Below are 17,605 nucleotides of genomic sequence, written 5' to 3' on the forward strand. Positions count from 1 at the left end.
AGTGTTTAGTTCAATGTGTCAAGCTCTGTTAATGTGGGAAAATGTGCTCTTTTATTCATTTAGTAGACCTTTAACCATCGGCCTACCACATTATTATAATCTGAGCGGTTTCATCTGCACAATGTAATTTTTTTAGTGTTTGGAATGTACACGTTCACTAACATTGAGGTCGGGAAGATTTTTGCTCAACAAAACAGTAATATTAAAATATATTATTACAATTTAAATGAACAGTTTTAGTTTTTTGCTGTAATTTTCAGTCTTCAGTGTCACATGATCCTTCAGAAATCATTCTAGTATGTTGATTTGGTGTTTAATAAATATTTCTTATTAATACAGTATATTTGAGTAAGTTGTGAGAGTGTTCAGGATTCTTTGATGTACAAAGTTCTACAGAACAGAATTTTGGGGGCAAAAATTTTCCGTTTTGATCAATTTAATGCACCCTTGCTGAATAACAGGATTAATTTATAAAAAAAAAACAAAAAAAAAACACTCACTTTTGCACAACAGTATACATTGTATATATGAGAATTTGCTCTTTTTAAGATTTTTTGTTTTTACACAAAAATGGTCCTCAAACAAATGTGCAATACAAGTTGTTATATTTACAGCATGTGTGAGACGTGTGATAAAAATCACTTCACATACAAATTGTGTATGTCATGGTCAACTCCATGACCATGTAAAACCAGTACACTCTAAAAAATGCTGGGTTGTTTGAACCCAATTTTAGGTCAAATATGGACAAACCCAGCCATTGGGTTAAATTTTTAAATTGCATTTTTGATCCAACGTTTGGGTTTGTCCATATTTGACCCAAAATTGGGTTAAAACAACCCAGCATTTTTTAGAGTGTACCTTTCACATGATTTGTGGACACCAGAGAATTGTGTAAAAAATAAACAGAAATATGTCTACGTACATGTCCTTAATGGGTTTTGCGTCAGGGGACAGGAGCTAAATACTAAATTTTTGATTATGCTACCTTTTATTATTGCATCTGTCCAATATATTTGAACTTCACACTTTTTTGTATCATATTGATAATCATTAACTCCTGATTAGCTGTTTAACTGGTGCACTAATGAAACACAAACTGGCCCAATATCAATGATCTGTTACCATCGAATGTGCTCTTACATTGACTCCATGTGTTTTTTTGTTTGTTTGTTTTTTGTCCCAGGAATATGTCATCTCAACAATGATTTAAGGTCATACAAACAGCAGCAATGATTTCTGCTGAACTGCTTATCCCTTGTTTGCTGTCTGTTTGCATTGAGTTGTTTTATCTGAAGACTGGCGCCTGTTGCCCAGAATAAGACGTTGCTAAAACACTGGGGCACACAGCGACGAGATCGTGCCATCAGATAAGAGTAAAGACAGTACAGGCGGTACGGCCCTGGGCGCAGATTGGAAGAGCGCTTTGTAATCTCCTAATCCCATTAATTATTACATACCGTCATTATGGGGGCCGACGTAATCCCCTACAAGAATCAATCCTTTCTGAGACACAACAGCGCTGAAATGGAAGCAAGACCTTCATTCTTCATTCGTGATCTAGTTCAAGAACAAATATGAAGCATTGTGTTTTAAAACAACTATTTTCTGAGTTATTCCCGTCTCTGAAGCTGTTTCTAGTTGTATCCTTCAAGAATCAACATTCTAGGACTGGAAAAAATCTTATTTTTGCTGGCTGACCTTTTAAGAACCTCAAGACTAATAAAGATCAATGAAATAATGTGCATAGCCCGAGGACAACATAACTAGAAATTGTAGCAGTTGTAGTAAGTGTTCTAAAAAATAAAAAACAGTTTCAATGGGGCATGTAACTCAATAATCTGCGTCTACTAACATTTATAAGGCACTTCTATCATTTGTTTGACAGTTATTGCATATTAAATCTGCCACAAAAACAGCAATTGTGGATGATGTTGTTGTAACCAAATTAAACTGCTAAAAATGTATAGGCCGAATAAATCATTTGTAATAAACACGGCAACATTCCATAAAAAAGTGAATTGTGGATTTGGACTTCATGGTAACAGATAGTTCATTCATCCTAAAATTTGTATGTCTTTTTCTTCTGTTGAACACAAAAGATATTTTGAAAAATTAATTTTTTTCATACAATGAATTTGTTCAAATGTCCTTCAAAATATCTACGTTTGTGTTTTGCAGAAGATCGAGATTCACACAGATTTCTCTCTTTATTACCTGTATAAAGTTCAGAGTAAGAACGGTCCAAAAAAATGTACATGAATAAAAACCTTATTGGGTGAATCTATAAAACTTAAATGATGATGTTACAGATGGTTTAGTCTTCTCTCCTGAGCCTCATTAATTTTAAAACTTTATGGCCCGGCTTTATGTGGAAAGCTGTTTTTATTTACTCTAGGATTAAAGGCAACTCTTTGAAAAGAGCTTTGTTACATGGGGAAAGGGTAATTGAAATAGCAATGTAACATTTAATAAAAGGAGCTAAATTTTGCTCAGAATAACAAGCTTGTACTTTATAGATTGTTTCCTACTGTCTCTCTTGCTTCCCGGTAAACAATATTAGTTATGGGCCAGACACACAAATGTGCAGAGGGGAATTTGGTTTGATTTCTGCAGAATCTTCAGTCTGCACAAAATTCTCTCTTGATGTTTCTTTTTTTTTTCTTCTTCCTTAAATTGCATTTTCCAATTTGTAAATGGACCAGATGTCTGCAAGTGAATTTGTCCGACTCTTTGGAGATGGAAGCCGACTGTCTGGAGAACCCAGGTGATTTGTTCTCATTGCGGACGTCGTTGCCATTAATTGAGACAGAGGACTCTGGTTCTGGCTAGCCCATAACTCCAGACCCTAATGAGAATTGCATATTTTGCCCAAATCGCATGCTGCCTTGCTGATCCAAACAGTCCTTAGCTGTGTGTGGTGTGAGGCAAACTGCACTGTATTTAGTGAAATATGTTAGCAGACAATGAGTTGTTGGTTTAAGCGTTTAAGGCCATTGGTTGTTCTTGTATACGTCTGTTTGACTTTAGGTATTCAAGTTTCAAGTTACCTTATTGCCACATGTAACAGATACTAATGCGCATTATGATACACGGTTAACAGTGTTAAAAAAAATTAGCATTTATTTTATATGTTGTGTTTGTTGTAGATATCTTCCCGTACGATTACATGCTGTATGTGTTGACCAACCATTTGGACTGAAACATCCTCTCCTCCTTGAGATCCCCGGCAACCTCTTGAACTCATCAGGATAGAATGTGTGTATTTGTGAGGATAACATGCCTTGAATACAGATACAAGATGCCATAATCCATTCTTAACTTCTTTATAATGTTCCCTATATCTCATGTTCAGCTTATGAACGTCACTGGTGGTTGGCTGCCTTGTGTTCAAAAAGAGTTTTAAGCCCTGCTAAGAAATTACTATTTCATAACATTTTCAATAATTTTAGTGGTTGCTTACTTAAACTCAGTTCCATATGCATTCGTCTTAAAAATGACATCTTGTCAAAATCCCTGCAAAAACAGACACTGTGTTCTGAGTGGACTGTAGGTGCATGGAAGAGAGGATGCTTAACTCAAAAGAAGTTTGGGTGCAAGGCGGCTGCGGTGGGGGTAAAACTCTCTGAATTCATGGTCCAGTGAATCAATGGAATTCATTCTTTCTTACGCCCGGAGCACCCAAAGCAACCCTGGTACACATTCCCAAATGGCCACTGTCTCCCGGCTAAGTGTGTGATTTGTCATTTGGGACGAACCCCAGAATTCTTTGCAATCGAGAATGTAGACAGAGCACAACATCCTCCGCTTTTTGCCCTTTGTGGGAGGGAATGTTTACATTGGGTCTGAAGCTGGCTTGAAAACCTTTACTTAACTTCATATCCTTTTTACAGAAATTACAGACATCTGTTGAACTGTGACTAATTTTCACTTGGCCCAAGCATGTTCCAAAGTTACAACGGAGTCCCGATATCTAATTATAAGCAGAGGGATCATTTATGCCGTCGTTGCGGTGCAGAAATTAAGTCCCCGATGTGATTCCTGCAGGGATTCTTGGCTTACCCATCAGAAATGTTAATCTGCCTGATATTTTCACTAGAACACCGCAGAGGAAAATGTCAGGAGAAATGGTAAATATTAAGGGGAACCATTCAACTTAACCTGTCATTTTCCTCTCAAAGAAAATTAGACTGAAATTAGAGCGCACTTTATGCTCCTGCTGCCCCCATTAGAACTATTTCCACCCGTTTTTTTTAACCCTTGTATTTTAACTATTCATCTGGCAAGTGTTTCTCGGCTGAAGCCGTCTTTCTGAGGCAAACCACAACTCTGGGGTTGCCCTTGTAGTAATATAATCTTTATCCCACAGGTCAGAAGCCCTGGAGCAGTCAGACCTATTAGAATTCTGAGTGAAATCAAGGCATTCCATCTTTGGGGAGAAGTGTCCATCTAACAGACTGATAAATTAAGCTGTCAGGCATTTCTTGTGTCAGGAGTCTGCCTGACAAACACAACCGTGAGGTTTGCAATCCATTTGCACGCCAACATTGGCAAGAACCGCCCATCCTTAAATGATTGCCTATAATGACACCTTTCTGGGTTTCTTTTTCCACAACGAGATGAACTCTGCCATGCATTTAAAGCCTTGAATCTATTTCCAAACCCAGGCTGGTATTTTGGACTAATCCTCTCACTAGGACTTCTAATCCCTGGTTTAAACTTTTAACTTTTAACAGTTACTAATTAAACACTGAGTGATAAGTCCTGAGACCAACTTTGTGCCGGGATTAAATTTGCCAGACAGGAACTGAGCCGTCTACAAATACCAATGTGTCGTTGGGCTTTTTTGGCCAAATGACTTTCCTTACGTGCATATTAGAAGCCATTACTTCACCTCACCTCACTGAAGATACATCTTAAACTTTTAGCAACCTTCTCCATTATCTAGCGGACTGATGGGCCAAAACAGGATGAAAACAATCCTGCATACCCATGGGTTTCTGAAGCACCCATGTGCTGTTAAATTGCAATTGCTTTTGGGCCTGTCAGAGTAGATTACCTTGGTATTTTAAGCTGATTCACTCTCATCCCTGCTCGACCCACATGGCTTTAGATTGTCTTGGTGTACCAATTTTCAGCTCAATTGCTCAGTCTGTTCGCATAATAAGGAGGCTGCAGCCACACTGTACACATCTGCAGGTGTCTAGGGTAGATCTAGGAGGCTAAAAATGTGTAGGTTTATTGCCCTAAAGCCAGAGTGAGTCTAAGCAAAATATCTGCTGTCATTTTCAGTGGATCAAACTCAACGGTCCGCGGTTTTCCGTCAAAGAAGGCTTTGCATGAGCAAATTCCTGACTGATCAGAAACAATGGCTAGTGATCAGCAGGGGTAGAGTGAATGTGGGCCAGTGTTTGAGCTTAGTGGTCTCAGGCAGAAACCCAACATCCTCCCCCTCATAACACCCGTTTTCTCAGTCTTTAACCCCCAAACCACTGCCCCTCCTAACCCAAACCCTAATAGCTGGAGAAGGCTGTATGACAATGGGAACAAACAGGCATGTAATGCCGCCCGTTCCTGGCGGATGACACGGGGGACAGGAATGTGAAGGGGCTGGAGGTAGAGGGGGGGATGTCAGGAAAAGGCAAGGAGCAAAGAGCCGACTGCCAGAGCCCACTGTCAGATTAGAGCCATTAGCATGACTGTGAAATGACAGGGAGCTCCGTCCACACAATGAACACCATTTATCCCCTGGCTTTCTTTGGAATATTAGACTTTGCCGTCCACCATTACCCACCCTACTGTAGACTGGACCAAACTTCCCAGCTGTTCTCACACATTCATAAAAAAAGGGAAACTGAAGCACTGTTCTGAGGGATTTAGAGGGAATATTGGATTTTTTGAATGGCTTGATGTTTCATTGAGGTCTGTCCATCCTCACCGCTAGATAATCCTTGACTAATTGGAGAGCTGTGAGACATTGGAGATGATATGGTCTGTGAGCTATAGCCTGATGCTTACCTCTATCCTTATTTGCACATCTTAGCTCTCCCATTCTGACCAAGCGGGTTAGTCCAGTCTGTTTGGATTGTTTTTGGCAATTGCCAGGCAGACCAGCTGACCAGTCAGCAAAACCAATTTAACACACATTTAACCAGGTTGGGTGTTGAGCTAGACTTGCTGACAATCTAATTGGCCAGTCTATGAGATTAGCTTTTTTATGTTGGAATAAGCTATATTTCTTTAGCTAGTTTGTTTAATGCATAGCTATGTCAAATATTGGTGATCGCACCTTTCACTCTAGTTTTAAAAAGCCCCTTATTACCAATTGGAGAATGTTAGAGGTTCTCAATCATGATAACTTTCATGCTTCAGATCATATGCAATAGGTTTTTTTGGGGGGGCTTTTGACTAATAATTTTGAGTAAGTGCAAACACATTGCCCAGTGCTCTCGATTAAGAACACCCCTGTCAAGACCCATCTTTCACAAATACAGACACTCTTGGCATGCATGATAATGATTGAACTCTACAAAACACACACACACACACACACACACACACACACACACACACACACACACACACACACACACACACACACACACACACACACACATACAGTAAGAGATATTTAACTTCCCTTGCATTTCAGGGTATTGTTAAGATAGAACTAAGAAAAACTCCCAGGAAGAGACACTTTTCTCATGGAAGTCCACCTTGGCTCAAAGACCACCCAAATACTGCTCAGTTCAGGCTTTACTTTGTCCATGCTGTTGTCTAGCAGGGCAGTCCATTTACCTCTCCCACCCCTCCTTCATCCATCAGCCCATCCCTCTTTGTTTTTCAACCACATGCTCAGCGATCATCAGTCTTCCTCCCCGCATTTCTGTCAAATTAGCCCCTCATGATGACCCACTTCAGAGGCTAATTCCCCCTAGATGACTTACGCCCCCTCCCTGTCCCCATCAGTTTTTTGTCTGCAGTATTGGGTTCTTTGTGACTGCATGGAAGGAAGAGACACAAATAATTGCCTCTGGACACAAGCTTCAAGTCTCAGGACACAAACTCACCATAACGATGCTTATTATCATATGATCATACAATATTATACCATAACTTTGTGTGATGAACATGCTAAAATGTAAGTTATTTTTCACTGTTGATCTTTCCACTCAGTGTGCTGTCAATGAGGTAATCATGAGAACCACATCTGTCTGATTAATGTACAAATCAATCAGACTACTGAAAAGTTTGGATTAATTGATTTACTGAAAAGATTTGACTCAAAAGAACAATGCTCACACAAACACACAACGTAGAGCTAGAGTAAACCCCAAGGTTCTTAGTGTATAACATCTTAAATGTCTGTCTGTTGTTGACATATCGTATGGTTTTAGAAGAATATCATTGCACTATATCAGTTTTAAGCTTAACAGCCCCAATAATACCTCAGTGGCCAGGATTTTCTCAATAAATTCTCCTTTTGTGTTCCAAAGAAGAAAGTTATACAACAAACCCTTTAAGCAGGGGTGTCCAAATCCTATTCATGGAGGGCCACCTTCCAGGGGAGTTGAGCACTAGTCTTAATTAAACACACCTGAACAACTAATCTAGCTCTTCAGGATCACTAGAAACGTCCAGGTAGGTATGTTAAAGACAGCACTGCCTTTCAAGAAGGACACAGTGTGAGAAGTTTTCTTAATGCGTTCTGAACAGCAGATACCCAATAACCTGTACACAATGATTACAAATGTTTACTTTTAGGTCTGACTGTTAATATTCAGTGGCAGAAATTTATTTTGTGTGCAAGACTTGAAAATGCAAAGACGGGGTCACAGAATGTAGTCCACTTTGTCAATTCCAACATGTCCATTTTAAAATACTGCACTGTGAAGTATTCCTTAATCCTAAATCGGGATTCACTCTAGTGCTAGTTCAGAGTTCCAGCCCCTATCCGAGGAATTCCCTCCGGAGCGACCAGAACTTTTTACGTCCTTAAAATTAACATCTCGCAAACATCCCTTTGTCTCATTGATAATCGGATGGTTAAGGGACAATGCAGGAGAGGGTCTGTGGAAACAGAACTGCTATTTTTTTTCCACCACATGCTAATGGTTTCAATATAAAAATACTGCCTTGAGGTTTAGAGTCTGAGAGCATTATTCATGTATTCCACCCCTACAGATGGTCTCTGCTCTAGTCGCTGCATATGTACAACTTGTGTTGCTACCTTTGAAATTCACCTTAGACAATTTCACTGAAGTGGATATAATATTAGACCGGTTGCTTTGGTCACAGAGTGCTAAAAGGGATGACTGGTGATAATGTAGACTCCGATGTGATTTCTGGGAATACTCCAATTGGTCTGAGCAATTGGCCTGGATAGGTTTGTCTGTTGGTTTCCGCAGCATCACACAGCTCAGCAGTTAACAAGAGACAATTAACCAGTTTGAAAAGCTGCGGGGACTGTTACATATTAAACTAATTGCTTGCTGTTATATATTTAACCAGTAGCAAATGTATTACTTAATTACTACTCATAGCTTCGGTTAGCTACAAGTCATGCTAAATTATTCTTTTCATGGGTAAGAAAATAGTCTAAATCTAGTGATTTGAAGCTGTTGAGAGCTGGTTTACATTACTAGACCACCCTGAACGAACACACGTTGAGTGAAAACAACAGCACCTACCCTGACAAAGCCTTTGAGACCAGGCTTTTTTTTAAACAAAGTATATACCATGTTTTTCTACAGCTTTCACTGTTAAATAGATTGCTAACCCCACAGACTGTTAACACTACACAGTATATTACACTGAGATTTACTGTCACCGTACCATGGTGGACTTTGCTTGTGTGATGCTTTGAAATTATTCTGCTAAAGATTGCTGACTGGCTTTTTCCTCTCCCATTTGCTCAGCTCTGTCTGTCTCTACGGTGTGTCGAAACATATGGTCAAGAGGAGAAATGTTTTACCAGCAAAACATTGCATGAGTAAAGTGCCGCCTTGTTTTTCTCATGAGGGGTGGGGGGGCAAAGACAAACCCTGCCGCTAGCGTTCAGTTGATGCAGTACATACTCAGAGGAGATTGATGATTTATTGGCACTTGTGGGAGAACAATTCATTAAGCCGGTCTATAGCAGTGGTCTTCTATAGGCCTCACCCTCACTCCGATTCATGCACCTCTGTCGAGGATTTATGGGGCTTTTTTATATTGGACTTTCGATTAGGATCCAAGGCAGAAGATGAATTTGCATGCATGCACAGACGGAGCAAAGCTGTTCCTTGAAAAGATGCCAGCCAGGCACTTTCCGCACAGGACGAGCACTGTGACTAATTTATGATGATGGTTTTGCCTGTTTGGAGACCCCACCCCCCCCCCCCCCGAATCCTGATCTTCTAGACAAGATGCAAAAATAAAAGCACAATTTAGGATAACCAAAATATAGACAAATAATACGATTTGGAATTTGTGGATAAAGGCGAGCACATCTTTAAAACATCTTAATTCATACAAAAAGAAAAAAAATAAAACAATCCAAATTAACAAACATCCACGACCACGTTAAATGAAAATGGCAATTTGACTTTATTGATACAGCAATAGAATATGCAAAGAAGATTCTGAAGAATTTATATAAAAAGTTGTTTATCAATGCTTGCATGGGCCAAGTGTTGCATATGTCGTTGATTTTACAGGTCAAGTGTTGTATAGAGCACCCGTGTGTTAAAGCAAATATTTAAAAATGCTGTGTGTATCACTTCAAAAGCAGCTGCATTAGACAACACATTTTTTTATTAAATAATTAATAAATGGCTATGCAAGCTTTCAAACACCCACAGCATGCTTCCAGATTATGAACTTCTTGTCAGCTGTGTCTGACGGCACATTAGGTGCTGGGCTAGACAACATTAGGTGTTTCCTTTGACTGATCTCCACTTTCTTTGCTGTTAGAGGCCTTCCATGCAACTCGAGCCCCTGTCCCCCTCCCCACACTCCTCTCGCCGCTGCTTCCAATTGCCGAGCACATAGCACACATTCCAGACATGTCATGGAGGGGGGCTCAGAGCCAGCTTTGACAGATCAGCAGTTAGTGATGATAGCGGTGGTCGCCTGGGATTCTCTCGCTCGCCTTTCATGTGGCCAGGCGATTTGACGTTTGTCAAGTGACCCCTGCAACCATGTCTTTCATTGTGCTGGCCTTTTAATGGCCTCAGATTAGGGAGCAGACAGCCGACAATGCAGGGGGCCAATAGCACAGCCTTTCCTTTTGGGGTTTTGTATGACCAGCTGGATTTGTTGAGTGTGTGAAAGAGTTTACCTGATGCGTCTAGGGTCGTAGACTTGGTCAGAATCGCACATGATGCTTTCAGCACGTTGAGTGACAAGTAGGATTCGGATTTAAAAGTGGGGTTAAGGAATAAGCAGCCGAGGTCAAAGGCAAATGTTTTCGTCTGTTTCATTTAAATTGCATCAATATAGAAAAACAGGACTCCGGAAGGCAGAGAAGGACTTTTTTTCACCAGTAAGTGTATTTCGTCTGACAGCTAAATTGCACCTCTTCATTGACTTCTGCAATTATCAGCTTTTATTCCAAATAGTACTGAAGTTTCTCTTTTTGTACCAGGAGTTTGGAAGGTATCATTTGCTACGCCTGTAAATGATATGACAGCACTCTTAAGGTTATGGCTCCATAAAGTGAGGTCTTGCTGACCATACTGAGATCACAGAGGTTGGAAAAAAAATGTTGGGCTTATCCCGCCCTAGTTTTTCACATTCTTGCATTCAAATGCAATCCAAATACAAAAGAGAGGCCTGAGAAATACAAGAAAAAGAAAGTCTCATGCACACACAATTTCACAGTCATGCACATTAAATAAATCATACACATTATCAATGCAGAGGTTATAGCATATATGTGAGGCAAACAATAATGAGGCAAGCAGTTCCAACTTTAAATAAAGCATTTTTGCTTTGACAGTGTGGTTTTAGGAATAGATCACTTAATATTCACGGGAAATCTAAAAACCCAGACCTTTCTTTGTCAGATTTACCCTCCAAACTCTAACATTTGAAATAACTTTCCCATTCGCTTCCTACAACGCTAGTGTAATCAAAATGGCTTAAGTGACACTTTTGTGTAGTTTCTCTACATCTCCGTCTAATGCTGTTCTTTTGGCACTGGTAGCCTAGATGAAATCACTTGTAAGGAAGAACGCTGAGATATGTCTTTGTTGTTAATTCAACAACATTCTGTCCTACAAAAAGGGGGGGAACGAAAGAAAAAAGCATAAAGGAAACAATAGAAGTGTTGCTAGGTTGCAAATTCTCTCCGAAAAGCAACCTTCTTTTGTTTTGCCGCTTTTGCCCCTTTGAGATCTTCCACTGTGCGGATGGCCATGCACTTTCTTTTGGGCAGGGTGGGGAAGTAAAAGGGGAGGGTTCCGGTGTTTTTAGTAGCCAGGGATGAGGCTCCGTGAGCTGTCAGTGTGCCCATTTGTCCTGAGGGTGAGGAAGGCCTCCTGCAGGCCGAACTCTATGGAGGAATGCACTTCCTAAGGAGAAACTGTCTAAGCACTGAGCTAGCAGCTCATGGTTGGAATGTCAGGTCAAACACATCATGATCTGGACCCCTCCTCTCCTCTAACAAGTGTGCTACTATGTTTTCCCACACAGATCATTTTCAGCATCTTATTGTTAATATTTTAGTCTAGCAATGAACTATGCAACACCAGTCTGTTAATGTGTGGGTTTTGATTTTTTTTTTATCAATATTCCTGTTTACTTCTTAACAAAAGAGTAAAACTCAATTGGCAATTGATTCTTCATTGCGGACTAATGAATTGGACAAGATGTTTCACCCAAGTAACAAAATAAAATATGTTTTCACAGCTGTCTATTTTCTACAATTCTATCCTGCTGTAATACGCTCATCAAAATTTGACGAAGGAAAAATGTGAAAGGGTCAATTGAGAGGTTACTGAAGGATGGGTTATGTCGTCATTTGTGTTTGTTTGTGCACTTCAGCAAATAATATTTGTATCTTGTTTTATAGTAAAGATATATAAACTTGATTTATTTACCGAAGAAGAAAAACTGATGTTAAGGCTTGTTTTCTATCTAGAATGCAAGTGTACTTTGTCTTGTAGCACTAGTGGATTTTCTTCATTTGTTTTTCACTTGTTTATTCTATAATGTGGTGACAATCTATAAGGTGTTCTTGGTGGTTGGTAGACTGTTGCAATGTAATTGCTGATTGGTCCAAATCAAAAGAGTCCACCCTCATGTCTATCAATATATTCTAGTGTCTTTATTTTGGATGCTCCTTCAATGTACAGAGAAGTTTACTGGACTTTTTATCATCCGCCAAGTTGATCATCTAAAGCAGGGACAGGCAACTCCGGTCCTGGAGGGCGACTGTCCTGCAGAGTTTAGCTCCAACCCTAATTACACACCTGAACAAGGCAATCAATGTTTTCAGGATTACTAGATAGATACAGGCAGGTGAGTTGTTATCAGGGCTGAAGCTAAACTCCGGACCGGAGTTGCCTATCCCTGATCTAAAGTAATAGTACATAATTTAAGGTAACATTCATGTCTGTTACACAAAAAAGGACAAAGTTCCAAATCTAGGTTATGGTACTTTAGCAAGCACCACTAATAACATCGCACAGAAAAAGTCTTAAAGTCCCTTTCAAATGTTCTTCAGTCAGTGCCTTTTATATCAGGCCTTAAGAGCTCTGCAAGTTCCCATAAGGGCAAAGATACAAGGATCCGCAGCCGAAATTTCCATCAGAAATCTCAAAGCCAGACTAGTCGCAATCACGTAAGGAAAGAACCTGTGTGAGCTGACAGCTTAGTGCGATGTTTAGCGCAATCAAAGCTCAAAGGGAAACCCAGAGGTGAGCCTTAGAAGCGGTTTTGTTTCTTCTGGGCTCTAGTTTGTCAGGCCCCCGGGGGCCGATGGGGATGAGGAAGGAGAAGGCGGCGCTCGGCAGCCAACGGAGCTTAAATCACTCTCCATTTCACATACAGGAACACATGGGAAGGGGTAATAGTATGCGTAACCCTGGCAACTGGTCCAAGTCATCAGTTTCAATTCTTGCAGTGGTAGGCACGGTCCAGTGGCGCTGTAAGAAAGGGCCCTAATCTGGAAGGAGGGCATGGGCGGTTATTACATTTCCTTTCCCACTTGATGCTTGGAATGGGGGAGGTTCAAGGGGTTACACAGCCAAAGGAGCAGGGGGATATCGTAAAAGCCTCCTGGGACTTGTATTTTGGGCCGCTGATGGATTTCTGAAGGTGTTGTAGCTGACAAGGTACTTACATTTCCCCCCTTCTGCTTTTTTCACAGTTCTTCCGAAGGAACCGCAGGTGACGTGTCGATCAAACACCTACCCCAAAGGCTTCTACTGCAGTTGGCACCTTCAGCATCCGACGTACATCCCTACGGACTTCGAAGTCAACGTCCAGTAAGATATTTTCTTGTCTGCCTTTCCTTTTGTTTGCAACTCCATCTGTCAACCCTCGCTTTCCCGATCAGCCCCAACTTCCTTCTGCTTGCCTCTCGCTCCGTCTGTCATGCCATGCCCTCTCGTGTTCGGCAGAGGCTTTGAGACGCATTGAGCTCATCTGAATCAGTGATCTATGCGGTCAGACACTGTCTGCTGAGAGCTGATTAGGCCTGTCTGAGTCTGAGTGCTGGAACTCAAGGCAGTATAAGTGGACTCTCAACTGAAAGCCCCTGCGGATAACGCTGCACAGCTCCAGTTCTCCTTCTCTCAACCCCTCTTTCTCTCTCTCCTTCTGTCCACATCTGTCTGGATGACCATACGGCAGCTTTATCCATATGGGAAGCGTCTGAATCTACACGTTGTGCACTACTTACTATTTCTAATGAGATTACTGATCTTAGTTTTAAATGGCTTAATATAATAATTCAATTATTTAAGGGTGTATAATCAATGTCCTGTATACTGGACATTTGAAACACATAAAATATTATATTAATCCAATATAAGAACACATAGCTCATCGGAATCGTATGAACATACTTCCATATTTACGCCCATTCAACCATGTGTACGTCTGATTTAAGCTAAGATGATCTAAGATGGAAGCTAAGCAAGGTTCGACTTGGTTAATACTTGGATTGGAAAGTTTGGCAAGTACAACATTTTCCTGGATCAACATCTTTGTTGATCATGGAATAACATTCCATTCAACCAGATTTGAGGGACAAGTTAACAGTTTATGTCAAGTTTAGGCTTAAAACCAGGCGTAGGTGTGTCTACAAAAGTGTTATTCGCCTATCATTTCCCTCTGATTTTAGGGATAAGTTATGGGTAGAGTTAAGTTTAAGGGTAGAGATAGGGTTGGGAATACATTTTCGGACAGGAATGTTATTCCAGGATCAAAAAAATATGGCAAAATCACAGTGACCATGGGAATAACAGGTCATGTGAGTTTAGTCCTGCAATGGATAAAATATGTATTAAAGTGTAATTTAAAATGGAAGTTAATACCCTAATTAAACATTTTATTATGTTGTAGCTTTTTTATTTATATAGTTTAGCCAATAGTTGTTTTAATAGTTTAGCCAATAGTTTAGATTTGTACCTGCCCTGCCAACATGTTTAATGGTCTCACCACAATATATTTATTTCAGTTTTAATGGATTATATTTACATTTGTCAGCATGGAAAAAATACACTACAGTTAAAAAGTTCGAGGTCAGTAAGATTTTTCTTTGTGATACTTCGGCAAGGAATACATTCCTTTTTTAAATAAATAGCATATTCACTCAAAATACTTTGGTAACAATTTATTGTACAGTGTCCTACACTTATAGTTACTTGTAATAACTATTAATTATACATAAATACATGTAACTGACCTTAAAACAAACCATATTCCTAACCCTACAGTAAGTAAGTTGTAAATATTACTCAAATCTTACATTTATATCACATGTACAAAGACATATCTTGTTGAGCTGAGAAACGAATCACTCACAACATTTAAAAAAAAAGAAAAAAATCAGTGGCTAATGTGTCAGATTTGAATATAAAAGTATTAATACCCACTCATCCAAATGAAGTAAGTGGTTGACTAAAGTTGACCTTAATCAAATAGCATTGACCTTGTTTCACCTCTAACTTATAATCCATTAAGTCTCATAAATTGTGCAGTTTGGGTCATTATACAAGAACATAATGGCAGGACTAGACATTATCCACATGACAAGTGATTTATGTATGAAAATAGGCTGCAAGGTTTGCGAAGTATAACCTCAATAAAGCTTCATCAAAACCCAATAAATGATTTCTGCAATGCACATGCAGAGCTAATATCAGGAGGTTTAAAGGTCAGCTACAAGGCCTCTGCCCAGACGGTACCCTGGGGGCAAGCAAATGGCAGCCCCTAATTTAACATTATCTGCTGTTCTTGTGCCATGCGGTACCACTGCAAAACATCAAAATGGAATAATAATGTTTGTTTCTTCCGGAAATTATGGACATTTATTACATACAACAATAACTTAGTGTTGCTGTTAAAGGGATAGCTCACCCAAAACTGAAAATTCTGTCATCATTTACTCACCCTGACTAAAAAGAGGAATAAAAAAAACATCTTTTGGAAATTGATCTTAATGCCTTGATTAAAAAAATGAGGGAAAATCCAACCTCCAAGGAGACCCATTTTTTTTGTGAATGAATAATGTATCGTAAATAAATAAATGTTCTTCCTTAATACAGGGTTTATGCTAACTTAAAACCACTTATGCTAAGCACTGTATATGAATTATTGTGCTAAACACAGAAGAAGATATTTTTGAAGAATGTGGGAAACCAAACCGTTTCTGGTCCCCATTGACTTCCATAGTATTTTTTTTTTCTTTCTATACTGTGGAAGTCAGTGGGGATTAGCAACTGTTTGGTTACCCATATTCTTCTAAACATATTTTATGTTCAACAGCAGAAATAATTTAATGTAGGTTAAGAACAATTTGAGGGTGAGTAAATGACCGGATTAAAATAGTTGGCTTAATTTTCGCTTTAAAGGACTAGTTTATGTAAAATATGTTGTCTTTTACTGACCAAACCTGCATGAGGTGGTCCTGTCAGGATGCAAGACTGCTACAAGAAGATTACATTTTCTTTACATTTTTCAGACACAACCAGAGGCCCTTGGAGGTGACGAGGGATGATGTTCATAAGAACAGGTGTCACGTGAAGTTTCCAGAACTTTTCTCCACCTATCCTTACCGGGTCAACGTCACAGCAGTGAACTCGCTGGGTCGGGCTTCCACCGCCGTCACCTTTGAGGAGTCTTCAATAGGTACAGTTTATTTGACTAGTTCAGCGTCTTGTTGGAAAATGTTGTTGTTTTTTTAGCTTCAATGTCGACACAGGCAATTGTGTGTGTCGTTTAACCAAAAGACGCCATCTTGAAGTCATTTGCAAGTCGTTTTGATGGAAACACATTAAAATGCTTGAAAAAAATTATTTGTTTCGAAAATTCCCAATGGTTATTAACCTTGGATGATTTACTGGTGATGAGCAAACTGACCTGGCCAAAACATCTAGCTCAAATATCCCAGACACTCTGGTAACCTACAATCACCTACTTTACTGGAAGAACAACACCAATGCAGACCAACAGAAGTGGAGAAAATATCTCTGATATATTGGTTGTTTTTTTTGGTGGTGTTTGTTGAAGTGGCTTCTGGCAACTAAATAGAATACTTACATGCATGACTACATGTGTGCTTGATAGTAATAAAAATGCTAATGCCGTCTGGATCACTGGATTGACACCGAAAATATTTTCCCTCTGGTTCTAGTGTATATTTTATGGAAAATGGAATGAATTTCATATGCAACAGCGATTTGATTTCATTTGAAAAAGCAACTTACGATTAGCATACATTTCAGTGACAAGTAGGGAACATATTGATGGAAGTTTCAAAGAAATAAATTGCCTTACAATGGAACTAAAACATGCAGACCATTACATTTGGACCACAACTACAAAGTATATGAGAACTAAATGTAATGTTCAGCTACAATGCGAAAATAATTTTCAATCAATATTTTTGTATGATTTTTTTTTCTATTAAAAATATTGAAATCCATTATATATATATGACTTAGTTTTCCTACCCCATTGCTAAATTGTTTTTTCCTTGCTTTAAGCAAAAATAGAACCAGACTTTAGTGAGGTTTATGCTTAAAACAAGGTAAAAAAAATATATATATTGTCTACAGGATGCTTAGATATTTCACTGGGGAAAAAGATTACTGATTCAGAAAATGAATTTTTGCAGTCTAGCCCTCCCTCTTAGCATGCCAAGACGTAAAAAAAAAATTAGCATCCGAATAGCTGACATCTAAACAACATCAACAGTGTTTGAAAGTCGTAAAGAGTGTTTCGCTCAAGCCAGGTCAAGGCCCGAGCTATAAATCCTGAACCCACTATGTGTCTGCTATGAATAGTAAAGGGAACGGGGCTCAGAAACATCTCTTTGTCCTTGTGTGTATGTGTTTGTGTGTGAGTGAAGCTAAAACCGCAGAGCAAACAGAATGATCCTTGGACGCCGCAG

General features: G+C 39.4%; 1 protein-coding gene across 1 annotated transcript in view; it reads left to right on the plus strand.

Annotated features, from left to right (window-relative positions):
• Positions 1–17,605, plus strand: part of cntfr (ciliary neurotrophic factor receptor) — a 187,600-nt gene that overhangs the window by 128,648 nt on the left and 41,347 nt on the right. The window contains exons 4-5 of the mRNA XM_079600814.1: positions 13,355–13,472; positions 16,175–16,341. Coding sequence (XP_079456940.1) covers positions 13,355–13,472; positions 16,175–16,341 — 285 coding nt within the window. The remainder of the gene's footprint in view (positions 1–13,354; positions 13,473–16,174; positions 16,342–17,605) is intronic.

This window comes from Phoxinus phoxinus (genome assembly GCF_949152265.1).
Source record: "Phoxinus phoxinus genome assembly, chromosome: 23".
Classification (NCBI taxonomy): Eukaryota; Metazoa; Chordata; class Actinopteri; order Cypriniformes; family Leuciscidae; genus Phoxinus; species Phoxinus phoxinus.